The sequence below is a fragment of the Crocodylus porosus genome, unplaced genomic scaffold, assembly GCF_001723895.1.
Source record: "Crocodylus porosus isolate Cpor-Errol unplaced genomic scaffold, CroPor_comp1, whole genome shotgun sequence".
NCBI lineage: Eukaryota > Metazoa > Chordata > Crocodylia > Crocodylidae > Crocodylus > Crocodylus porosus.
In genome coordinates, this window is record NW_017728886.1 from 6,560,234 (window position 1) to 6,585,545 (window position 25,312).

Consider the following 25,312-nt stretch of genomic DNA (forward strand, 5'->3'; position numbering starts at 1 on the left):
TACCGCGCCTCTCGCGCCCGCCCCCTCTGGGGCCTATACCGCGCCTCTCGCGCTACGCGTTTCCCGCTCTTGGGGCTCAGGTGGCCGTAGCCGTGCCTGGCCCCCTTGACCCTTTCTTGGGTCTTTGCCAAGACTACCGGGTTGGGCTCAGGCGGCCAGAGCCTTACCTGGCCTCCCCGACCCTACTGGGTCTTTATCAATCAGAGCCTGCCCCACTCTGGGGCCTGTGCCACGCCTCTCGCGCCCGCCGCCCCACTCAGCGAGCACCCTCCTGGCACTCCTTTGCTGTGCCCACTTGGCACTGTGCCCCTAATGGGCACCGGGAACCCCCAAGGCGCTGGGGAGCTCCCGTGAGGCCTCCTCACTCCCCTACAGCCTCACCCGGTCCTCCGGGGTAAACTGTAACCAAACTTAAGCCACCTGGCCCCAACGTAAACAACAGAGCCTCCTGCTCATAACATAAACACAGCCCCCACCAGGGCCTCCAAGCCTACCTTTCGTCAAGGGGCTCTCATCCCCAGCATCATCGCAGCCAGTCAGCACCACAAGGCTGCCACTACCAATTCAGGCTGCTCCTGCGGCTGCCAGAAGGGAACTGCTCCTCAGGCTCCGGCCTGGGCTGTTTATAAAGGCCCTGGGCTGTTTATAAAGGCCCGGCCCTGCCCCCTTCTGGTCACCTGACCCGCCTGGTTGCCCTGGCAACCGGCACCTGAGCTGCTCGGTTGATTGGCAGCTCAGTTCCTTTTACTTCCATGGCACAGGACACCTTAGTGCTCCTGTGACAGTTGCCCTCCGCTGGACTCTCTCTAATGTGTCCACATCCTTTTGGGGGAGGCAAAACTGGACACAGGACTCCAGATGTGGCCTCACCATTGCTGAATAGAAAGCAGTTCCCTGAATCTGCAGGCAACGCTTCTGCCAATGCAGCCCAGGATGCCGTTTGTCTTGGCATCAAGGGCACACCGTTGGCTCATATCTACATTATCATCCCCTGTCCCCCCAGGTCCTTTTCTGCAGGGCTGCTGTTTAGCCAGTCACCCCCAGCCTGGCCTGGTGCATGGGATTCTTCCATCCTAAGTGCAGGACTTTGCACTTGTCCTTGTTGAAGCTCATGAGATTTCTTTTGGCCCCATTCTCCAATTTGTCAAGGTCACTCTGAATCCTAGCCCTACCCTCCAGTGTATCTACTGCTACCCCAAGTTGGTGTCACAGATTTATTGAGTGTGCACTCCACCCCATCGTCCAGATTGTTAATGTAGATATTGAACAAAACCAGCCCCAGGAACAACCCCTGGGGCACTCCACTTGATGCTGGGTGCTAGCTAGACATTGAGCCACTGATTACTACACATGGAGGCCCACAATCCAGCCAGCTTCCTATCCACCTTACAGTCCATTCATCCAACCCATACTCCCTCAGCTTGCTTGCAAGAATGCTGTGGGAGATGGTATCAAAAGCCTTGCTAAAGTCAAGGTATATTATGTCCACTGCTTTCCCTGCATCCACGGAGCCAGTCATCTCCTCATAGAAGGCAATCAGGTTGGTCAGGCATGATTTGCCCTTGGTGAATCCACACTGACTGTTTTTAATCACCTTTTCCGCCAAGTATTTAAAAATGAATTCCTTGAGGATCTGCACCATGATTTTTTAAGGGACTGAGGTGAGGCTGACTGGTCTGTAGGTCCCTGGATCCTCTTTATTCCCTTCCTTAAACGTGGGCACTACCTTTGCCCCTTTTCAGTCATCTGGGACCTGTCCCACTCGCCACAAGTTTTCAGAGATGATGGCCAGTAGCTCTGGAGTCACATCATCTAACTCCCTCAGCACCCTCAGGTGCATTGCATCTGACCGCATGGACTTGTACACATCCAGCTTTTCTAAGTAGTCCCTAACCTGTTCTTTCACCACTGTTGGCTGCTCCCCTCCTCCCCAAACTTGCTGCCGAGTGCAGTAGTCTGGCAACTGACCTTGCCTTTGAAGACCAAGGTAAAAAAGACATTGAGCACTTCAGCCTTCTCCTCATCCTCTGTCACTAGACTGCCTCTCCTATTCATTAAGGGACCCACACTTTCCCTGACCTTCCTCATGTTGCTAAATAAGACCTGGGCCAGGCTCCTTGCCCCTCTCTCAGGCAAGAATTGATACTATGCCCCTCCTTTATGCATGGAGGTGCTTGAAGAGAGGCATGCTCTCAGTGTAAACCCTTATGGACGGTCTTGCTTGCTACCACTGCTGTCCCATTCTCACAGCTGCTCCACGCTTCTGCTTGTGTCTCCACAGGTCAGGAACAAGGTCTACTCCAGCATCCTCGGCCTGCACCCACCCAACCAAATCTACTTTGGCAGCCGGTCACCCCAGGAGTTGCTCAAGGCCTCAGGGCTGACTCAGAAATGGGTCTACAGGGAGATCTCCAACTTCGAGTACCTCATGCAGCTGAACACTATCGCAGGGCGCACCTATAACGACCTGTCCCAGTACCCGGTGGTGAGTTTGCCCCTCTCCCCTCCCACTCTCCTGCCTCCCCACCTCCTATTGAAAACAGAAGCTGAGGGCTTCAGACCTTAGCTTATCCCTTGTTGACTGGGATGACTCCTCTTCTGCTCCCCTCCTCTGATTATCCTGCTTCCCGCTCCAGCCCAGCCCCCTGCCATTGCTCTCTTCTGTAGTCCCCTCCCCTGGGGGAGCTTTTTCCTGGCTTTTGTGTCACTAGAAGTAGCAGCTGGTGAAGGAGCCTGCTCCCCTGAGCATGTTGGCTAGGCCATGATTTACTCTGGGCAGATCCTGTCCTGAGGCTCAGAAGTTAGAGAGCCCCCACACTGAGCAGCCTCGATAGAGGACACCGAAAATCTGGGTGTCCTTTGACCATCAGTCACCTGCCTTCCTCCCGAGGGCTTTGGTAAGGTGACAGTGCCTTAGGAGTCTCATTATGGTGGCAGGTGGCTGGTGTTACCAGACAGTCAGTCCTGTCAGTGAGCTTTCCAGCAGGCAGCTAAGCAATTGGCAGGTGTTAATTCATCATTTAGGGCATCAAAAGTCAAAGTCATCTCAAGTACCCTGCATTGACAGCTGTCATAACGACGCTTGGGTGTTCCAGTCATGGAGTTTGCCTAGTGTGACTGTCTGGGCACATGCCCCTAATACACCTAATTTCACCTGTATGCTGAGGGGAGCACCTAGACCTGGGGCCTTCTATAGGCTTGCACAGCACCTGGTGCAAAGAATAGGACAGTCCCTGCCCCAAGGATCTTGCTGTCTAAAGACAGGTGGATGAGATGCAGTTCCCTAGACTAATGGGGTGGGAAGTGGCCTTAATATCCAATGTCCTCAGACAGCTGAGGGGTGGGGGAAACGGTGTGAAACTGGAGGAGCTGACCACTTCATGTCCCTCCATTGGGAAGGGAATCCCCCAAAGCAGAGAGTGCCTGCCTGTGTGAGCAAAGGAAAGGAGCAGCCCTTCTGCATCAGCTGGGCATCTGCTGAAGCCAACTGCATGCTCTCTGCTCCCACTCCCCTGCTCCACTGAAGCCTGCCACTGTCGCTGGCCTTGGCGGGCTGGGTGATGGGTGGAGTCACCACAGGATCTCTCACTACCCCCTCTCCTCTCAGTTCCCTTGGATCCTGCAGGACTACGTCTCAGAGACACTGGACCTGAACAACCCAGCCGTCTTCCGGGACCTCTCCAAGCCCATCGGTTTGGCCAATGAGAAGCATGCCAAGGATGTAAAGGAGAAGTGAGTGGAAGCCCCATGCAGCACTGGGGGTGGGCACTGTGGCAGGGCTGGTAACATCTGGCAGCAGTGCCCTGGGGCTGATATCACAGGGGTGGAGTAGTAAGCATGTCTCCTGTATGCATTAGACCAACACCACTGTGAGAGCACTTGGGGCAGCTGAGGTTTAACTGAGTCCTGGGGCTGCTGGCAGCTTCATAATGCCTCCTTTCTCCAGCCGCCAAGTGATCGAGCTTCAAGCTCGGAGAAACATGCCCCTGGAAGTGCTGGGGCATGGAGGCACTGTGGAGGCTTCCTCCTGTGGTAGGGGGAGCCTTCCCCTGCCAGGCATGAACGCTGCTCCCACATGAAGGTCATATTTGTCCTTTGTGGACAAGCCTCCTTATCACCAAACCCAGTGCCAAGAAGCCCTGGGCTGGTAGCTTTTGCAGAGAGCCCAAGGACTGAGTGGGCCCTGGCACCTTAACATTTGCCTTGTCTCTAGAGAAGGCAGAGTAAATATGGGCCAGGGAGCTGACTGTGCTCCAAGGTCTCCTGGGCAGGTGTCCAGCTCCCTGCCCTGTCTGTGCAGAGCAGAGTCTGGCAAGAAGGCTGTGCCAGGTTTCCTCTGGTGCCAAGGAGGAAGTTCTTGTGCTTGCACTCCTGATGTCACCATGAGCACCTGCAAACCAGTTCTGTCCAGGCCACTGCTATCTGGTGGGCAAATCCCTGCCTCACATCCTGGTCCCTTGGTGGGGCAGTAGGTCAGGATGCTCACATCCCCATGTGCTCACACACAAGGTCCTGTAGCCCCTCAGTCTCATTCCTGCCTCTCCTCGCAGGTACGAGAGCTTCGAAGACCCCACGGGTATGATCGACAAGTTCCACTATGGCACGCACTACTCCAACGCGGCAGGCGTGATGCACTACATGATCCGGACCGAGCCCTTCACCACACTGCACATCCAGCTGCAGAGTGGCAGGTAAGACCGGGCTGGAGGTGCCCACTGTCATAGTTAGGGGAGTAGGGGAAGGGGGCTGCTGGTTCAGCCACCTGCCCTCCCCATAACACCAGCTCGTTCACTCCTGCACTGCTGTCTGAGGCTGGTTCTGAATAAGGATCATTTCCTTCCCTTCCCTCAGGAGGTCATTCCACAGCCTCTGTTAGGATGCCTTCCCCAATGCCTTTTCTTAAATGTGCCTTGTTTTAGTTTCACCCCATTGCAGAGTCCTGGCTTGCTTAGTTAGGGTTTCATCCTGCAAACCCCTCCAGAGCTGTCGGTCCCTTCCCCTGGGGTCTAGCTAGGCAGAGAGACAGCTGCTTCCACCTCTTCGGGTCTTCACCCTTCAGCTACTGCCTCCAGCCCACTGCATTTGTGGATGGCCTCTGCACTTTCAGTACTTTTTTGGGTGTACCCAGAGCAAGAATGTCCCTAGTGTACCCTCCTGGGAACCTGAGAGGAGAGATGGGACTTGATGCCTTCATGGGTGCTGCCTGGAGAGATGGCCCCCACAACAGAAGGCATTTACCTGTTGGAATAAACTGGGTATGGCCTCTACACCTGTGCTGCATCCTCTTATCCAGCAATGTTCAGGACCTTAAAGGGATTATCCAGCATAAAGGAAGTGGGTGGGAAGAGAGGGCTAAATCCTGCTGCTTTGGACTCACTGACTCTTCACAACAGGCATTATCCTAGGCAGTTCCCTGAAAGGCAGGAGAAGCTGCTCGTGAATGGAGTTTCTCTTGTTTCCCCCTGCCAAATTCAGGGCTGGCAGGTCCTCTCTGAGCCTTTAGTAAGAGGCAGCTTTGAAGGCTCATTCCCTGACAGACAGGGAAATTGAGGTCCAGAGAGATGGAGTGACCTGCCTCAGAGCCAAGCCCAGACTAGCACTAGGCCATGCTTCAGTTGGGTCCTCTCGCCGGCAGGTTTGACTGCTCAGACCGCCAGTTCCACTCGGTCCCTGCAGCATGGCAGGCGCGCATGGAGAACCCGGTGGACGTGAAGGAGTTGATCCCCGAGTTCTTCTACTTCCCGGAGTTCTTGGAGAACCAGAACGGTAATGGGAGCTTGATGCCCTTGAGCCTAACGATGTGTGTGGAGCACTCTGAGGGGCTTGGGTGCAACCCCCTAGGGCAGCAGAGACCCATGGCCTTCCTGGGATCTTTGCTAGAGGCTCTCCCTGAGCCTAGCTCTGGTGCCTGAGCTAACGTGGATTTCAACCAGGTCGGTGCCCTCTGTGTCTCAGAGTGCTTGGGGTGCTGTGAGCATCCCCTCTTTGAGACAGAGCTGGGGCACGGCTGGGGGGGAGATGGCTCATTGTAGCCTGTAGGGCACTGGCTTCCAGGTCCCCTGTGACCTCATCAGCATTCCCTGTGTCCCCTGTTCGGGTACTGGCCAGCTGGGTGCCTTGTCTCCCCCTCCAGACTACAGCAAGAGCCCGGGTTCGTGCCTGGGGGTGGGGGTGGCCAGTGGGTCATCCCTGTCCCATCCTTCCCTGGGCCATGGAGCAGGATTGTCAGGCCCCCTCCTGTGTTGTGCTCTGCAGGGTTCGATCTTGGCTCCCTGCAGCTGTCAAATGACAAGGTGACCGACGTCGTCCTCCCAAAGTGGGCATGCTCCCGAGAAGACTTTATATCCAAGCATCGGAAGGCGCTGGTATGAAAACAGGGACCTGTCCTGCCTGAGACCCCTTCCCAGGCCTGCACCATGCCCCTGTCTGCACTTACCCACTCCTGCCTCTCCCCAGCTTGTAGAAGTTGGAGGCATGGGTTGGAGGGAGGTATGGTTCTGCTTTTTCTGACATGTGTCCCAAACATGGTACCTCACCTCTTAACACCCCCATCCTGCCTTTGGCCATGGCAGGAATCTGAGTACGTGTCTGCCCATCTCCACGAATGGATTGACCTCATCTTTGGGTACAAGCAGAGAGGCCCTGCAGCTGTGGAAGCCCTGAACGTCTTCTACTACTGCACGTACGAGGGTAAGAGTACACTCCCACCCCTGGCAGAGCCAAGGCAGGCCAGGGGAGAGGGATTGGCTCCTCTGTTGTGCTTCCCCAACTGGATCCCTCTCTCTGGATTTCCCAGGGGCCGTGGACCTGGATGCCATTGTGGACGAGCCGCAGCGGAAAGCCTTGGAAGGCATCATCAGCAACTTCGGGCAGACCCCCTGTCAGCTGCTCAAGGTAATGGGAACTGGAGGGAGCATACCCAGCTCACACAAAGGCAGCAGTATGGTTGGGAAGAGGTGGCTAGAAAGCCATAGCCTGGAAAGCGTGTGGTGACAGTGTTTGAGCAGCCAGCACAGAGCAAATCCTCTCCTCGCTCTTCAAGTGGTGTTCATCGATGTCCCACATGCTAAATGCACCAGAGCCAGGCTCTTTTGGTCTGTAGCATCCATGAGCGCTGTGTACGTGCCCCAAGCTGCCTTGGGCAGGGCATCTATCTCCAGCGCCTGAACCTTTTCATCATCCAGGGCAGCCTCCTCCCTCCTAGTATCAGTGGTCACAAACTGATGCTTAGTCCCAGACTTACTAAGGCATTTCGATCCTACCTTTTTCTGGACCAGGCTCCTAGTGATTAGCTTTAGGGTTTGTGTCTGAGAGCATCTGTGGTGAAAAAGCTGCTTTTTCCTTTGCCTATGGGGTGCTCCGCTCCTGGGATCAGTTGCTATGACCTGTTCCAGAACTCAGAAATCACCCATCAGATGTGGCTGTCACTTCTAAAGCAATGGTCACAGGAGGGCTGAACCATGCCTGGGGCAGGGGCACGTCACAGAGATGCGCCATTAGTAAATCATTCTCTAAGAGAACCCCTCGGTGCTGGGACATCTTGATGCTCAGCACTTCTTAGTGAGATTGACATGTCCCTCCATAGCCCTCCAGTGTGTCTTGGATGGGAACTTCTGGGTACTTTTCAACTGAGCATGTTCCCTGCTGCCTTTTCTACCCATGAGACAGATTCCCTTGTGGAAGACTCCATCTTTTCCACCTAGAGACAGTAGAGAAAGAGCTCTGGGCTTGCAGAGAGGCAAAAGTCTACCTCGCTGGGTACTTCTGAGAGCCACGAACCCTGAGATTTAGAATCATAGAAAATGGGGGTTGGCCAGGACCTCAGGAAGTCACATCTAGTCCAACCCCCTGCTCCAAGCAGGACCAGCCCCAACTACATCATCCCAGCCAGGGCTTTGTCTAACCAGGTCTTAAAAGCCTCCAAGGATGGAGAGTCCACCACCCCTCTGGGTAACCCATTCCAGAGCTTCACCACCCTCCTAGAGACCCCATCCTTCTTGAGGAGACAAAGGTTGTTTAAGGCCCCAAAACCTGTCTGTCTAGCACCCCATCATGCACTAAGAATCAAGCAAGCCACAGGGCAGCCGTGCTCCTACCCCCAGGCCCATAGGCCCATGTCAGACTCAGCTGGGACCTGGCTGAAGTGAACTCATCTTGACAAGTTGGAGCTTGTTCCACTAGTAGGCAGGCAGGCTGCTGCCTTGGGACATGGTGTCATTCTAGGCATTTGCTGGCCCATGCAGCCCCTTCCCAGCATCCTGCTGCCCTAGAGGTGTCCAGCTCTGGTGCTAATTTTGACAGAGCTCTCCTACATTTACTGCTTAGGTCTGCTCCTAAGAGCCACTCGTAGCTTGGGAGCTTCAGTCTGGGTGTTACATGCTTGGGAATAACCATGGTTCCTCAGCTGTCCTGTCCATCTGTTTCAGAGCCTGCCCCTTTCTCTGCTGTTGTGGAGTCCAGTAGCACTAGGAATGTGTATTCATGAAGGAGAAGGGGTGGTTGGGGTGGCCAGGCCCTTGTGGAAGATGCTCAAGGCAAAGGCAGGCCAAGGAGTCACTGCCAACCAAAGGAATCTGGGCTTGAGTATGCTCGAGACTGGAATAGGCACATGCAAATGATGCAGTTTGGAAGTCCTCAGTTGCTGGAGGATCATCATAACATCTTCCCTTTGGCATTCGCTGCTTCTGCCTTCCCAAGAGGCAGGGCTGGGAGCATGGGAAGGGCAGAGACTTGGACATCTCTCCACTCATTAACCTCTCCTGTGTTTCCCCTCCCGGTAGGAGCCTCACCCAGCCCGCCTGTCAGCTGAGAACGCAGCCAGGAGACTAGCCCGGCTCGACACCTATTCCCCCAATGTGTTCGAGAACCTCGGCCAGCTCAAGTCCTTCTTCGCGGAGGTAGGAGAAAGGCTCTGCACATGTTAATGGGAACAGAGGGCAGAGGAGCACCCAGCAGGGCTGGCATGGGTGAGAAGGAAGGAGGAAGAGCTTGTGGTCAGACAGGGTAGGGCAGAGGGAGGAAGCTGGGCATGGAGATGCAGTACCAGATCTCTGTTGTCTCCTGCAGGGCATCAGCGATGGGATCCCTCTGGTACAGGCGGTGGTGCCCAAGAACCAGGCCCATTCCTTCATCACGCAGGGCTCCCCGGATGTGCTGGTAAGTATGAGGCAACTGGAATGGTGAGGTCTTCTCCACTGTGAACTGGGGCACTCTCCCCTTGGCATATCTCTAGCCCCGTGATTGCCCGAGTGCCTCTGGGCCACTGATTCATCTAATCTTCACATGCCCCTGTAAGCTGAGGGCTCCTCCTTGCCCATTCACCAAGCAGCGGAACTGAAGCACAGAGTGACATAAGAATGTGCCTAGGGTCACACATGGAGTCTGTGGCAGTGTTGGGGCTTGAGCCCAGGTCCCCTGAGTCTCAGCCCAGTGCCTCACGGGCATGCTGAGCTAGGAATCAGCTTGGCTTGGTCTCTGTTGTTTCCAAGAGCACAGCACCAGCCTGCTGCCATATCTAGCAGACAGGGAAGGGAGCCTGTCCCACACCCCTTCTGCCTTCAGCAGTGATTCCTGTGGGTTTGCACAGCCAAGCAAGGTCAGCTTAGGGCCTGCCTGGGAGACCACTTAGGAACCGCATTCATGCAGTTAGTAGTGGGGTTACTGACTCTAGCTCTTACTGGGGCTCTTCTCCCCCAGAGCTGGTGCAAGGTACTAAATAGTGGGGTGAAGTGCATGCCCTGGAGGGTAGGGAATGATTGTAGGCAGACCAGGACAGGTTAGAGAAGTGGGCAGTCCACAATAGGATGCAGTACAACAAGGACAAGTGCAGAGTGCTGCACCTAGGGCGCAAAAATATCCAGCACATCTACTGGCTGGGAAGTGACCCTCTCCACAGCACAGAAGCAGAAAAGGATCTCGGAGTCATAGTGGACTCCAAAATGAACATGAGTTGTCAGTGTGACGAAATCACCAGCAAAGCTACCCGCACTTTATCGTGCATCAGCAGATGCATGACGAATAGATCCAAGGAGGTGACACTTCCCCTTTATGCGGCATTGGTCAGACCGCAGTTGGAGGACTGCATCCAGTTCTGGGCACCGCACTTCAAGAAGGATGTTGATAGACTCAAGAGGGTCCAGAGGAGGCCACTCGTACAGTTAGGGGCTTACAGGACAAGCCCTATGAGGAGAGACTGAGGGCCCTGGACCTCTTCAGCCTCCGCAAGAGAAGGCTGACAGGTGACCTTGTGGCCGCCTACAAATTCATTAGGGGGGTGCAGCAAGGGATTGGAGATGCTCTGTTCACCAGGGCACCTCTTGGGGTAACAGGGAACAATGCCCAGACAGGGGGTTGGACTTGATCTGTCGAGGTCCCTTCCGACCCGAGCATCTATGAATCTATCTGTAAGGGTACCCTAGCACAGGGCACCGCAGACCGGTGACAAGCTGTAAATGCCGGTCCTGACTGCTCAAGACCTCTGAAAGCCTCCACAAAGAGGCTGTAATCACTGCCTGGGCCCAATGCCCAATTGCCTGCTGCCTCCCAAAATGGCCCTGTGAGACCTTATCTGATGCACACTGCCCCCCTCATGGCCTTCTCTTTGCCTAGGTCACTGTGAGCACCAACGGCCTGCTGGGAACCCACGGCTGGCTGCCCTATGACAAAAACATCTCCAACTACTTCAGCTTCACCAAAGACCCCACCGTCTCCAACACAAAGTGAGTCCAACCTGGGGGCAGATCCAGCCCCAATTCCTGAGGTGCTGTCCCCTTGGGGCAGTCCAGTAACAGGACATCATGCTGGGTCCCCCAACGCTTTGTCTAGTCCAGTTTTAACTAGCATGAACAAGGAGACTCCCACTGCCCCTGCCATGTGTTGCCTCCCTCTCTCCATGCCCCATGCCCAGGACCCATTGCTCCCTGCTACAGCAGCTGCTGAGGGCTCTCCTGCTCAGCAAGGGCAGGCAGCTCCCAGCTCCTCTCTGTGGTTGGCACCAGGTCTCTAACCATACTCCTCTATGCCCTCTGCCAGAACCCAGCGCTTCCTCTGCGGTCCCTTTGCCCCGGGTGTAGACCTGTCCTCAAAGACATTGAGCATCTCTCATGACGGCAAGCTCCTCTTCAGCGGTGGGCACTGGGACAACAGCCTGCAGGTCACATCGCTGAGTAAAGGGAAGGTCATCGGGCACATCACCCGGCACATTGGTACGGTGCAAAGGCAGGCAAAAGGGGCTGGAAGCCACTGAAGTACAGGGCGCTCATCCCCTGAGAGTATCTCCTGGCCTGCAGGCCCCTGAGTCACCCCTCTGACTCCAGATTGCTATGCTGGTCCGATCTCACCCAGCTTCTCCGTAGCTCTGCCCAACATACCTCAGTCTTGGCCTGCAGCTCCCTGCAGCATTGCTGCCCTGTCCTGCCACACCCTGGCCCTGTCCTGCCACACCCTGACCCTGTCACACCTTTGCTAATGACTTTTACGGTGACCCAGCAGTTTCCCCCCCAGCCAGTCCATCCCACGCTCTGCCTTGGCCAGATGGTTCCAGCTGATCAGCCGTGGGATTGATTGGGGTAAAGGTGCTAGTATGAGACTGGCGGCCACTCTTCATGTGATCTGGTGGAACCCCCAGAGCTATTCTTGCTCTTCTGAGCCCATCCCGTGATGCCTCCCATTTTTTGGTCAAAGTACAGACCCGTTGCAAAGGAATGTGTCAGGTTAGGAGGTGGCAGCCTTCCCTGTCACTCGCTGACAGTCCACACCCCCGTGGGTCTGGAGAACCCAGTTCCATTGCTTCAGACAATGCTTCTGGGCTTGGTTTTGGTTGAAACTTTTCCAGTAACCCATGGGGCCCTGATCCCAGGTCAGGGTCCCCTGGGGATGGAGTCATCAGCTCAGCAGCACTGTCTTGTGTCTCTCCCCTTTGCAGATGTGGTCACCTGCCTGGCACTGGACCTCTGTGGGATCTATCTCATTTCCGGGTCCCGGGACACCACCTGCATGGTCTGGCAGGTCCTGCAGCAGGTAAGGCAGGGGCCCAATCAGCCCAGCTCCATTGGGACCCTTGGCTCTTGGTTCTGCTTCCTAGTTTGCTGGCTGTGGGTTTGAGGAGGCTGCAGGGCTGACCTTCTCTTCTTCCCCAGAGGGGGACTTCATGGTAAAGTGTTTGCCTGAATCTTAGCCACAGCAAGGAGTATATCTGCTCTTGTGTATGCTGCTGTAGTGATGTGCTGGGATTGAGGAAGGCTGCCCCACACTGTGGAAGTCCTTTGATCCACAACCTTCTTGCTATCTAAGCCCTGGTCTTTTCCACAGCTTTGCTGGTGCTCCTTATTCCTGACCCCCAGACCCAGCCTCCTCCACCACTGTGCCAATGCCCCTACACTCCCCTTGCTGTCCCAGCTTGGAGCCCTTTATAAGCATGGATTCCCCATCATGTCACATTGCTCAGGAGCATTTTGCCACAACCTGTGGCCTCATAGATGCCTGGTGGCAAATCTGCTGGAGTGTATATGTGCCAAAAGGCCCTGAGCTCTGCTCTTCTCTGCTGACAGTGAAAGCAGGTGTGGCAGGATCACTGGCATTTCTCCAGGCCTTTCCAGGCAGGGTCACTGCAGTGGTTTCTCCAGCCGTGCTCAGCTGTGGAGCCTGTTAAAACATCATCAGTGATTTTTTTGCATGGCAGTTCCAGGCTCTTCCAGTTCTCAGCGCCTGGGCGGGTTTTCGTGTGCTCGCACTGGGATTGCTTGGCTTCGTCCACACCCCCACGGGCCACCTGCTCCACTGCTCTAACTCAGTGGCAGCTCTCGTGCATTTGCTGGGGCCTGTCGGGAGGAGGAAGGTGGGTCTGTCAATTGAGCCTCTGATTATCTCCAGGGTGGGTTTTCCTGTGGCCTGGCCCCCAAGCCCATCCAAGTGCTCTACGGACACGACAACGAGGTCACATGTGTCGCCATCAGCACCGAGTTGGACATGGCTGTGTCAGGGTCAAAGGTGAGGTACCGTGTTGGAGGAAGAGGACCAGGACTAAGAATTCGCGTCAACCCTCTGTGTCTTGTGTGCCAGCCTAAGTATTTCACCACCCTCAGCAGCTGGGCTTTTTGGGGATGGCATTCACATGGTACCTAGTGTTCCTGGATTATCAGGGCGGCTTCTTTCAGTGCCCCCTCTCCTTCCATTCCCTGGGGATCTAAGGTGGAGGGCCAAGGACACCACAAACATGTGATGGGGCCTTGCCCCAGGATGGAAAGTGGTGTATTCCAGATGTGGGATAATTAGACGCTGGGGGGATCCTAGCAAAAGTCACTGGCAAGATGAACAGGTCTAGCCTTATTCTCCAAGAGGCCCAAGGGGTTTAGACACAATGGGGATGAGGCACTCAGATCCCTTAGTCACACCCTAACAGCCCTGTCATTCTGCTTGCTCCACAGGATGGCACCATCATCATTCACACCATTCGCCGGGGCCTTTTCATGAGGTCGATCAAGCCGCCCTGTGAGAGCTCACTGCCTGCCACAATCTCAAACCTTACTGTGGGGCTGGAGGGACAGATTGTCATCCAGACTACCGTGGAAGGTCGATCCTCACTAAAGGTGAGCCAGCAGAGCATCCCGGAAAAAATCCCCCAGCCGTTCCTTCAGGAATTGAGTAGCGACCATTGAGAGACACCAGGTGTCCTCTGCAGCACGGGGCATGGAGCATTTGGGCATAACCTACCTGATCACTCCCTTAATACTTACAAATTGCTTACTGTAGTATGCAGCCTCAGTACTGAAGGAGTAGAGGGTTGCTGATGTAAGTTCAGTGTTTAAAAAGGGCTCCAGGGAGGAACCAGGGAACTACAGGCCAGTGGGGACATCAATACAAGATGTGTACTGTAGCGTAGACTAATTACCTCTGCAGTAAAAGTCTCAGCGTTTACATGGGGGGGGCCCTATTAGGCCCCAAGAAATGAATACATTCTGCAGCAGTATAGTACTTGTAAATACAAATACTGTACTGCTGCAGAGTTTTTTACTCCACAGCAATGCACATGTAGCAGCTGACTGGAGCACTTGGTCCTGTTCTTAATGCCCTTCTTGTCTGTCTCGAAGGACAAGTTTGCCCTACACCTTTACTCTGTCAATGGCAAGCACCTGGCCTCCGTCTCGCTGGATGAGGAGGTTACGTCCATGTGTGTCACAGAGGAGTTTGTGGTGTTGGGAACGATGCAGTGTTCACTCCAGATCCGGGACCTGCAGAAGTAAGGAGCTTCTCATTGCTTCTCTCTGGGGTGGCACCAGCAAACAATGCTGTGAGTCATTCCTTCCCCCTTCTCCTGCTGCGCTCTGTTTAAATGCCCCGTCTCTGCCGTTCCAGCCTCCAAGCAGCCATGCTACCAATGCCCATGAAGGTTCCCGTTCACAGCGTGTCTGTGACCAAGGAAAAGAGCCACATCCTGGTGGGGCTGGAGGATGGGAAGCTGATCGTGGTGGGAGCAGGCCAGCCCTCGGAGGTAAACGGACACCATCCCCTCCCCTTCTAGTGCCTCTAGGGGATTGCACCTAGGGTGCTATTCCTGGGCCATCCCAGATGCAGGCCAGAGCACAAGGGAGTCAGTCGATGAGAGGGAGTGGGAGATGGGCCTGTAGCAGGATGACAGCAAGGGGGTAGCACTTGCTGACTGGCCTGGGAGCCTGGGGCCATTAGTGACCTCAGAGCAGCAGGTCTGGTAACAGGTGCAGGTGTCATGCACAGCCCCTCATGCAGAATGATGGTGGGGCCATCTGCCCCAGCCAAGGAGCAAAGTCCTAACCCACTTGGACTTGAGTCTCAGGCCGCAATGCCCCAGAAACCCAGGTAGGGAAGAACCTGTCCTGTCTGGAGGGTGAATTCGCAAAGGCAGGCTCGGGGCAGTCATCCTGTGTGCTCTGCTCTGCACTGTGTGCCCCCGCTGCACTGATTTGAGTGCTAGGGGATAAGCTCTGATCCTCCTGGCTGATGTGGAGTCAGACAGCCCAGGCATGGCTCAATGCTGATCCACAAGCTGAGGCTGTCGAAGGCCCTGATTCAGCAAAGCGCAGAAGCGATCCCATCTCAGATCACCAAAGCAGGAGCCCAGGTGCTCTGCTGAGCTGGGCCTGTACCCCAGCCCCCAGGGGATTGACCCCTCCTCACCTGTCTCCCCCCAGGTGCGAACGGGGCAGTTCCACAGGCGGCTGTGGCGTTCCACGCGGCGCATCTCCCAAGTCTCGTCTGGAGAAACCGAGTACAACCCGCCCGAGTCCAAGTGAGGGGCTAGATGGAGCTTGACCTGTCCTGGGCTGGGCTTCCTCAGGGCATTTCTGGGCAGAGGTGTCCTGCATCAAGAGGCCTCTGAAACATGGAGGGAATGGAAAGACCCCGTCTCGCCACTGGCATTGGCTTGCAGTTGTCCGAGGAGCATGCTGAGAGCCCTGCATCTCCAGCACTTGGCTGTCCTGGGGGATCTCGGCCACTGGCTCTCAGGGCTGTGACAGGAGCACAGAGATCTCATGTAGGGAACGTGGCCTGGGGAACCCCTTTCCAAACCGGAGATCTACACCTGCTTGAAGCGATGCTTCTGGCCTTCCAAGGCGGGCTGTGCAGAGGACACTCCAACACCCGCCAGTTCCCTGATTCTTTCCTGTGGAGCTTGAAGTCAGAATTATTTGTATTATCCTTTTTGGGGGTGGGGGGTCTTTTTTCTTTTCCTGAAACACTGGAGCAACTGGAGGACGAGGATGGGAGGGTGACAGCGCTGCCCCACTGCCTGTGCCCCCTGCGGGCCATCCGGGATCGCCGCTGTAGAAACCAGATGGCGACCGCAGCTGCGTGAGCAGCCCTCCTCTTTGGGTGGCCTTATCCAGAGCTTGTTGCACTACGTTACAGACCTTGTACCAAAGGTCCTTGAGGCAGGAGGCCGGTCTGCTTCAGAAAAGCTTTAATGTCTCGAGATACTGCTGAGAGCCTGTTTCCTTTCCCCCCAGAGGGAGCATATGTTGGGGGGGCAATGTTTGATAGGTAACAGGGAAATTCCTGCTTCTCTTGAACTCACCCCAGCATCCCAGGTGTACATAAACCCCCCTTTGCTGGGAAAGAAGAGTGCCCCCCATCCATTGGGGTCTTTCAAAAGATGGCTTGTGAGCTCTCTGAGGACCAAGGCAACAACACCCGGGGGCTCTGCTGACAGTGGGCTCACCGCACGAGGGCCCCAGCCAACTTTTTCTATAGATTTTTATCTTTTTTAAGAAAAGCAAATAAACGGGTACAATCACATCGTCTCCCGAGACTCTCGTATCTTCCACAGACCACGAGCGGGAGAGGCTTGTTGGATGACTTCATCAGCAATAAAACCCTGCCTTTTGTAAGATTTGCCTTCACCCTGTGGGTCCGTTGCTGCGTGGAGCTCCAGGCAAGCTGGCTGCATTTGGTCTCTTGGTTGCACTTTGGATACCTCTGCTTGTCAGGGCAGGTGGAAGAGGATTGTTTTTGGACAGTTGGGAGGGGCTGATGCTGTGCAGCAAAGGGTGGCACGGGCATGGGGACTTGTGGGTTTGCCTCTTCCAGCAAGATCAGCTCTCAGTGGGAACATGCACATCCCACCTGCTTCTCCAGGGAGAATGGAGCCGTCTCCAGAGCAGGGTGTTTCCACAGGGTACCCTGGAGCCAAGGCAGGGTCTTTCCTAGCTTTAAAAGGGCTTGGCTGAAGCCAGTGGCAGTGAATGTTAGCAGTGAAGATGTCAGGTAGCAGAAAGTTGTGACGCTGAGCTTTTTCTTTGCGTTTCTCGCTCGTCTCAATATTGACCTCATCCAAAAGCTCCCCCTGTGTGTCTGTCTATCAGCCATCTCTCCATCCATCGTTTTGCTCATGCACCAGGTGCTTTATCCCAGGAAGAGGTTTGGTTTTTGCAGCCAATTGCCAACAATTGCCTGCTGTTACCCAACCTGTCTGAATCCCATAGACTCCCAGTCCCCTGATTGTCACAGTGTTTGGGAACAGGTCCCATTCTCTGCCTGTTCACCTTGCTGCTCCAGAGGATTAAGGGCAAGGCGGGGAGTGAGATGGATATTTGGACTCGTTTGGAAGCAGCGGTTGGAGGCTATGGAGCATCTGTGCCGAGGGAGCCTTCTGGAAGTAGCACCCTCATCCCCATCCAGAGACACGTGGCAACTATAGGGAGCTCCATTGGAAATGGAGAGCTCCCTGAGCTCCATACCTGATGTGTGACTCCCTTCCTGGAGTATGAGGCTACAGGTGGCTCAGAAAGGAAGGGAATGGATCAGGCCTTGTAGGTGCCATCCCAGTAACCAAGCCAGGAAGAGATGCAGGTCTCCCTACCCAGCGCCCTCCCATGTTCAGTGACATACCATCAAGACCACGGCCTGGAGACAGGAGTGCTGTCTCCCCATGCCTGGACGTGCCTCCTAGACGTCACCAAAACACAGCGAGGGTCCATGGCCAGGGAGTCAGGCTGGGGGTGCGAAGAGCAGCGCATTGGAAAGGAGTGTCAAGTCTTCAGCGCAACTCTGATGAGCTCGCAAGCCACTGTCCTCCATCCCACTGGCCGTGCACTTGGCTTTTATTAGTTGCAACATTGGGTTAATTAAAAACCGTAGCCCCCTGTTTGATCTCAGCCCACAGCCTTCCTTCACAGACTGTTTGTGTTGAACTGTAGCCATTGTCTGTCCTGAATGATTTGGACTTTCTTTTCCCTTCCTCGCCTTGACACCTGGCTACAAGCAGGGCGCCAGCTGCCTTGGATTCCAGCAGCTGAGAGGAAAGGCACCAGGCACAGCACAGCTGACACTGGAGGGTATATCTGCTGCCGGCCCGGGACAGTCTGCAAAAGCTAACTTGCAAAGCTGAAGAACAGAGACCCCTTTAAAAAGGGAATGTTTGGCTGGTCACCCACCAAAGCTGGTTCCACGTGGACAAGGCGATCCCCATGGGTGGCTGGCAAGATCAGCTGCTGGCAGTGCCTCACTTCTTGTCTTTTATTTTTACTCTTTTAAGAGGAGAAACAGGGTCAGGCAGGAAGCTGAAACAATGTCCCCAGCCTCCCTCCCGGGCGGAGATACCAGCTGGAACCACACCAAGTGCAATATTTGCATCTCGTTGAGAAGAATGTTTTTTGTTAAGTGCGTGTTCTGTATCGCGGTTTGTATGTATGTAATATATATATATATATATAGTTTTTTGTAACTTTTTTGAATGATGATGTACACGTAAAGATTTCTACCTTCTTTTTTCCTTCTTAAAAAAAAAAAGAGGAAAAAAGGGATTTTAAGTGATAGGAGCTTCCCTAAACACTGCTGACTTTTATAGAGTAGGGAGTAAGAGGTCAGCCTCAGCGTGGATTTGTCCTTCATCCTTCTGAGATTGGCATGGGTCAAGGGAAGCTCAGCTGGGCTTTCCTGACTTGTCTTCTGAAGATACTTGAATTCACTGGGTACCTGCTGTGTCCTCCTACCTGAAGTCATTGGGTTTCTTTTCCCTTTGCCCTCTTTTCATTTTGCTTTTACCTCCTCTGGTTGTAGAGAGTCACGATGCAGTTTCCTGCGGTTATATCTCCTGCCTCATTTCTCCTGTCCTTCACTGGCAGGAGTGATTGGGCCATAGCTGGGAAATGCCTTAGTGTGTGTGGGGGGGGCGGGATACAGACCTCATTTCGGTCTTGGGTGCCGGGGTTATGGTGCCCGTTTTGGCATCCAGCCTGGCATTGGGGCAACCTCCCTTGGGCACCCAAACTGAGCAGAAGCAGGGACTGTGCTCGATTCCTGGCTGTAACTGCAGGGGAAAGCGGTGGCCATGGCCTTCCCCCACTTTTCTACCTCATGGGGACCAAACGGACCCACTTCCTTTTGGGAAGTGGACCCAACCAAGTGGGTGAGCTGTCCTGGGTGGGCGAGCTGTCCCAGCTGCAGCGGCTTTGCTCATAGCTCTTCTGTGCATCCGCTGTACCACTAATCTCCAGCCCTTCTCAGCCAACTGGGGAGGAGGACGGCTTTGCGCTGGGCATTAGCAAGCTCATGTCAAACTGTGACCCAGGTGGACCCGGGTGCCTGTCCTTCCTATATATAAGCAGGACATTGTTCCCATGAGGACACCAGCCAAGCCTTCTTGAAAGAAGAGGTTGAAAGCCAGGACATCCTGCTCTCTGCTTCCCACCAAGAGAGAAGTGGCTCACAGGGTTGGGCGGCTGGTGCATTTGCCTTGAGGAGACAGCGATGGGCTGGGTTTGCACTCGCCCGCTGAGGCACCAGAGAGGGAGCCGAGAGTGAGAGACAGGTCCCCAGGAGGTGACATTAAGCGCATTTCTGGCATAGCTTTCTCTACAGGGTTTGGTTTGGTTTGGTTTTCCAGAAGAAAAAAATAAAGTTAAGCACAATCCAGTCCACACTTATATGCCTTAAACAGGTTGGCCTTATTCTCTGTTGGGCTCAGTCGCCTGGTTTGCAAGCAATGTACAGCCTCTGTGATCTCCAATAAACTTTGTGAAGGAATAAATGCCTCTCTGTGAATCATCCTTTGTTTTATCACGTGTCCCCACTCCGGGACTAAGTTCCCATGGTGCTAGGGGTTGCACGAACACAGCAACGAGACAGTTCCTGCCCCAGAGAGTTGACAGATAACTCGAAGGTTTGTGCACAGTCTAGCCTCGTCTGCACAGCACGTTAGATGGCACTTGTGTTCGACACGTGAGGCTAGAAAATTTGTCTCGTGTGTGTGTGTGTGTACATGCATGCATGCTGCATGTGCTTTCCAGCCTTTTTATGCAAATCCCCTGCCTATACCCTTCCAGCTGCTCATTTTATAGGATCATAGAAAATGAGGGTGGGAAGGGACCTCAGGAGGTCACATCTAGTCCAGCCCCCTGCTCGAGGCAGCACCAGCTCTAACTAAACCATCCCAGCCATGTGTGTCTGTCCAGCCTGCTCTTGAAAATGTCCAGGGGTGGAGATCCCACAGCTCCTCTACACAGCCTGCTCCAGTGCTTGACCCCGCTCTGGCTCCTCATCTCCAACCTGTTTCCTCTGCTGAAGCTTAGGGCCATTGCTCCTAGCCCCGTCCCCTGCGGCCACAGAGAAAAGCTCATCTCCTTCTCTAGAATCAGCCTTCAGGTATGATCAAATCCTCCCTTCAGTCTTCTCTCCTCCAAACTAAGTATCCCGAGCTCTTTCACCCTGACCTCAGAGGTCCTGTCTCCTGGGCCCGGGATCTTCCTTGTTGCTCTGCACTGGACTCTTTCCAAACTGCTCACATCCTCCTTGAAGGGCAGGGCCCAAAACCACACCGGACTCCCCAGTGCTGAATAGAGGGGAAGAATCACATCCCTCGACTTCAGATGACATTGCTGTTGATCCAGCCCAGGGGTTTTTTGCAGGGGGAGCACTGTTGGCTCATGTGCAGCTTATGGTCCAAAGTCAGATCCTTCCCAGGCTGTATTTGCACATGCAGTTATTCTGTCCCGAGTGCCGGATTCTGCACGTGGGCTGAGAGCTGGAAGGCCAGGAGCACTTTTGGAAACCTAGAAGCACATTGAATTTACACCTTCCAGAGGGAAAATTGCTCCTGGGGTAGAACGCGAAGCCGCTGCGTTTCCTCGTTTGAAAGGCCTGTCCTTGCCTTGCACCTCCCGAAGCAGGTCGTTGCCTGCAAAAGCTTGCACCTCTCTGAGCCGGTTCGTCTCCGAGGTGCCCCCTGCTCTGCCATCTGCCTGCATGAGCGGTGCCACTTCTGTGCTGCATCAAGAGTACGCCACAGTGGCAGGAACAGGCTTCTTAGCTAAAGGGTTAGACAGTCTCCCACTTTTAGATGTGGAAAGTTGTGAGTTCAGGTCCTACAAGTGATGGCACCAGGGGCAGGGATTGGTTTGTCAGGTGCAAGGCAAGCAGCTTGCAGCGCTGCCACTGCGGGAGCCCCTGATTAAGTGCAGAGGCACTGGGCTCTTGCCCGTCTGCAAGCTAAATTTTACCTTCTAGCAAACCTCAGGGACCAGAGAGCTGCCCCCATCTCCCTCCCTTCCTGCCTTTCTTCCTCCTCAGTGCCTGTGCGGGCTATGCTTGTGCTTGCAGGCTGGATCAGGCCTCATTGGAGCAACTGGCCATTGCTCTCGGGAATGACTCCCGCCTTCCTTGGCACGGGGACAGTGTTTCCCTTGTCCTCGTCGTGCCCCTGCCATGATGGTGTTTTCCAGTGAAAAAGGGGAGCAGAAGCGAGGACGAGGGTTACAGCCCAGTCCTGCCTGCACCCAGCCATGGAGCTGAGGCAGCCAGCGAGGAGCCCCTTCCTGCCTTGCCCTGGCTAGCCCCGCAGGGCACGGCTCCCAGCACAGCTCGCTAAGGAAGCCGGGCATTCACCAGCGACTCCCCTTGCACGGCCTCAGCTCTGACCTTTGTCCTTGGCTGGCCCAGCTGCTGTGTGCCCGTCCCAATCACATGCACCAATGGCAGCACCAGGGACGGCTCCAGCCCCGGCTTTTCCCTGCCAGGTCTGAGTCAGCCGTGCGGAGGAGGTACTGTGTGGGGGCTCTGAGCTAGGCAGGCAGGGGGGCTGCCTCGGGCTTCCCTTCAGCAAAGCCACCTATTTTCCCAACTGTTTGCAGGGGGACGTGGTGCCAGACGGTGCGACCTGGGCAAGCTGCGTACGGAGCCACCCCAGGATCCCGCTGCAGGTCTGCGAGCTCCTGCCCCGGGCCAGCTGGCCCTTACCTGCCCCAGGAGATCAGGAACCATTCAGGGAAACTGAGGCAGGGGCTGAGCCCCCATGGGCACATCCAGCCTGGCCCTTCCTACATGAGATGGCCCGGGCTGCATGACCGGCGGGTGGGAGCAATGGGTCTGTGGGCAGCTTCCCAGGGGCCGTGGGGGTGTGGGTGATCTCCCCTTCCTCACCCCTTGCCCGGCACCCCATGCCCCCCCCCGCAGCCGCGGCAGTGCCATGTGGGTGGGCCGGCGCGTGGCGGAGCTGCCGACCCCAGCCTTCGTGGTGGACGAGGCGGTGGCGAGGAGGAACGCGGAGCGGATGCTGCAGCGCTGCGGGGCGCTGGGCTTGCGCCTCCGGCCTCACATGAAGACCCACAAGACACTGTGAGTGCCCCGAGCACCCTTGCCCCTGCTCCAGGGTCTGCGCCTGCTCCCCGCTCCCTTACACCGTGCTGCCCGCGGCCCTTGCAGGGAGGGCGGAGAGCTGATGACGGGCGGCACGCGCCGGGGCATCGTGGTGTCCACGCTGGCCGAAGCCCGGTTCTTCGCCGCGGGTGGCTTCGACAACATCCTCTACGCCTACCCACTGCCCTTCGACAAGCTGGAGGAGTGCGCAGCGCTGGCCCAGCGCCTGGAGGCCTTCCAGGTCCTGGTAGACAGCCGGGACGCCCTGGCACAGCTGCGGCGGAGGCGGCTGGCTCACGGCGCGCGCTGGCTGGTGTGGATGAAGCTGGACTGCGGGAACGGCCGAGGTACGGGCCCAGGTCTGAAATGCCACATTGCCCGTTGTGGCTAGGAGCCGGCACAGGTTGGGCAAGGGGGCTGTGCCTGTGCACATGGGAGCAAAATCCCCTCCTGATCCCAAAAGGGCTGATGGTGACCGGAGAGGCAAGACCCTCCAGCCAGCAGCCCCAGGGTTTCCAGCCATCCTGTTTGCCGGCACCCCCATGCCAGCCTCTCCCTCGTGCCCCTCTCTGTCCCTTGCAGCCGGCCTGAGGCACACAGACCCCAGCGCCCTGGAGCTGGCCCGGGCGATTGCGCAGGAAGCCCCAGAGGAGGTGGCGCTGGCTGGCATCTACGCACACTGCGGCAACACCTACGGCTGCAGCGGCGTGCCGGAGATCCAGGCTGTGGCCCAGGCGACCACCACCGCCATGCTGGAGTTCATGGGCACGTGAGTGGTACTGCGCCGGTGCCTTCGTAGGCTTGCTCCGATGAAAGGCACCCGATCTGCAGCCGGCTTGCCTGCAGCCAAGTACCGATGGAGCCCAGCGGGCCCAGGTCTCTTCCGTTGTTTATCAGCTGCTGCTAAGCCTGGACCTTGCCCCCCAAAGCAGCAGGGTCAGGCAGGGAGGGCCAAGCTCCCTGGAGACAGCCCTAGGGCAAGGAGTCCGGATTTGCAGTCGTCACCGAACTAACCTGCCTCTTACCCCACTTTTACCCCAACCTTGCGCAGGCCGGGATTGGAGATGGTTGCGGGGGGGGGAATGCTTTGAGCCTGAGCAAATTTAGCAGGGGTAGGGGTGGAAGCCAGGGATGGGACCAGCAGAAATCCCTTGAGCACTAATGGTCCTCCAGTGCCTTCCCACAATTCCCCACCCTGACGAGCAGACAAGTTCTGCAGCCTGGTAGAAAGAGCCCGGGGAAATGGCCCCGACAGTGTGCAAGGGGCACGCCGCTTGGTTGGACAGGCTCAGCCGGGTTCACCGAAGATGGAGGGAGAAAGTCGGGTGCAGCCTTCAGGGGACTGAAAGGACCCATCTGCTCTGCTACAGACTCCCCATGCAACCCCGGGCACCTCCCTTAGCCTCTCCAGGCCTCCCGCCCTGTTCCCTTCCCTTCCTCGCCAGTGCGTCGGGCACCTGAGAAGAGCTGAGTGGACCGTCGTCCCTTAGGAGCCGCCCTGAGACCATCCGCTCATCTCCCAGGGGTCCTCCAAGGTGGGGCTGGCAGATGGCAGAAGGCCCCAAGGCCTCTGCTTGTAGCTGCCCCCACAGCCCAGCTCCAAGCCACATTTAACTTCTCCCCTCCCCGCGCTCGTGCTGCCCCTTCGGCGAGCACCAGGGGCCGCTGAGAGCCCGGCGTCGGCGCGGCGTCCCGTTCCCGCCGGCTCCGTGCAGGGATGTTTCCCGCGGACGGTTCTGGGGATGTTAAATTAGTTGCAGGCAGGAAGTGGCAAGTCGCGGAGGGGCGGGAGGGGCAGCGCCGCACATTCCTGGGCTGCGCGGAGCCTTTAATCATCCAAATGTGAAGCAGAGGAGCAGGCCGCCGAGAAAACGTGGCAAAGCACAGCAGCAAGATGCGGCTCGCATCCGTTGGGCCACGGCTCCCAGGCCTTCGATGTGCCCAAGGGGCAGGCCGGCTGGCCAGTTTGGGGCTGAGGTGGGGGGCAGTGTCTCGGGGGCCCTCGAGGCTCACCCAGTGCCCTCAGGACCACTGTAGGAGGCGGCCAAGGCGCTGCAAACCGCCAGGATCTGAGTGGCCTTGCGCTGCGCTGGGATGCGGGAGAAGCAGGCGCCGATCCTGGCACTGCCACCGACCCCTGCAGTGACCTTGGGCATGTTTCTTAGCACAGCCCCCGCCCCGGGCCCATTGCTTTGGGCAAGAGCCTTGGCTTCACCCCGCTCCCCTGGGGGATGTTTGGGGTGTTGTCCCGATGGCTCCTGTTCTCGGCTGGGACAAGGCAGGGCCTAGGATGCAGTCAGCATGGCGGCCGGCTCTGTGATTTGGGGCTTTCCCTCTACGGACGAGGCACTCGGCAGCTAAGGGGGCCCCAAGGGTGTCTGTAGGGAGGTGTCTATCCCTTCGCTCGTCTCGGCGGGTTGCGAGCCCTGCCCCGCTCCTCCGTGGGGCTCATGCAGCCCCTGCAAGGGGACGGGGAGACGACCGCCCCCGCCCCCTCCCCTGGACTCCTGCGCCGCATCTGTGCCCGATTAGCAGGGCTCGGTGACCTCATCGCCTGCCAGGAATCCCTTATAAAGCAGGGACTGTTTACATCTCCGGCGCAGTGTTTAAAGCCCCGGCTGACTCAGAAGGGCAGCAAGCGGGGGGCCAAGCAGAGCAGGGGTTGCATGCCAGGAGCGGGGCGGGGGCTGCTCCTTCCCGGGTGCCTCGGGGCAGGGGTAGCATGGTAAGAGCCTCCCCTGGCACCTGCCTACTGGGGACGCTCCTGCCCGGGCGATAGCTGGAGTCCAGCTTGGCCACTGCTTTGCTCAAGGGACATCCCTGCCGTGCACCGTTATCCCCCGCAAGTCGTGCAGGGAAGCCTCCGCTAGCCCCGCCAAGGGGGCTGCGCCGTCCCCGTCCGGAGCGTCTTGCAGACCCTCCGAGCCCCACAACGCCCCTGCCCGGCCCTTCGGCAGCAGGACAGCATCCTTTGGCCAAACCCCCGGAGTGCCTTGCAGCGGTCCTTTGCAGCCGGCGTCGAGGCCAGGGCGATGAATCAGGCTGGGGTCGAGCGAGGCCACGGGGGCCGAGGCGAAACCGCCGCTGCGCTCCAGCGGTTGCTGACGGCAGGCGATGCCCGGCCAGGTTATGGCACCCGGCGGGTTTATCTTGGCCCCCGGGCCCATGCCGTCACGCGGGCTGGAAGGGGCCGCGTGCTTGGAGCTGA

The 25,312-nt window shown here is 56.6% G+C and overlaps 2 protein-coding genes across 3 annotated transcripts in view; both read left to right on the forward strand.

Moving 5' to 3' along the window:
* The window catches only part of NBEAL2 (neurobeachin like 2), a 91,102-nt gene extending 71,587 nt beyond the window's left edge, over positions 1-19,515 (forward strand). For both annotated transcript variants that reach the window (XM_019529766.1, XM_019529772.1), the window contains 17 exons: positions 2,282-2,485; positions 3,608-3,732; positions 4,551-4,691; positions 5,636-5,766; positions 6,256-6,365; positions 6,573-6,690; positions 6,797-6,894; positions 8,781-8,897; positions 9,067-9,156; positions 10,609-10,718; positions 11,032-11,204; positions 11,924-12,018; positions 12,871-12,987; positions 13,425-13,586; positions 14,088-14,236; positions 14,353-14,488; positions 15,165-19,515. In XM_019529766.1, coding sequence (XP_019385311.1) covers positions 2,282-2,485; positions 3,608-3,732; positions 4,551-4,691; positions 5,636-5,766; positions 6,256-6,365; positions 6,573-6,690; positions 6,797-6,894; positions 8,781-8,897; positions 9,067-9,156; positions 10,609-10,718; positions 11,032-11,204; positions 11,924-12,018; positions 12,871-12,987; positions 13,425-13,586; positions 14,088-14,236; positions 14,353-14,488; positions 15,165-15,266 — 2,178 coding nt within the window. In that variant the 3' untranslated portion in view covers positions 15,267-19,515. The remainder of the gene's footprint in view (positions 1-2,281; positions 2,486-3,607; positions 3,733-4,550; positions 4,692-5,635; positions 5,767-6,255; positions 6,366-6,572; positions 6,691-6,796; positions 6,895-8,780; positions 8,898-9,066; positions 9,157-10,608; positions 10,719-11,031; positions 11,205-11,923; positions 12,019-12,870; positions 12,988-13,424; positions 13,587-14,087; positions 14,237-14,352; positions 14,489-15,164) is intronic.
* A 1,882-nt stretch (positions 19,516-21,397) lies between these two features.
* LOC109306434 (D-threo-3-hydroxyaspartate dehydratase-like) overlaps positions 21,398-25,312 on the forward strand; it is a 16,148-nt gene continuing 12,233 nt past the window's right edge. Inside the window, exons 1-5 of the mRNA XM_019529786.1 lie at positions 21,398-21,509; positions 21,600-21,668; positions 21,922-22,083; positions 22,171-22,451; positions 22,687-22,873. Of these exons, the coding sequence (XP_019385331.1) occupies positions 21,433-21,509; positions 21,600-21,668; positions 21,922-22,083; positions 22,171-22,451; positions 22,687-22,873 (776 nt within the window). The 5' untranslated portion in view covers positions 21,398-21,432. The remainder of the gene's footprint in view (positions 21,510-21,599; positions 21,669-21,921; positions 22,084-22,170; positions 22,452-22,686; positions 22,874-25,312) is intronic.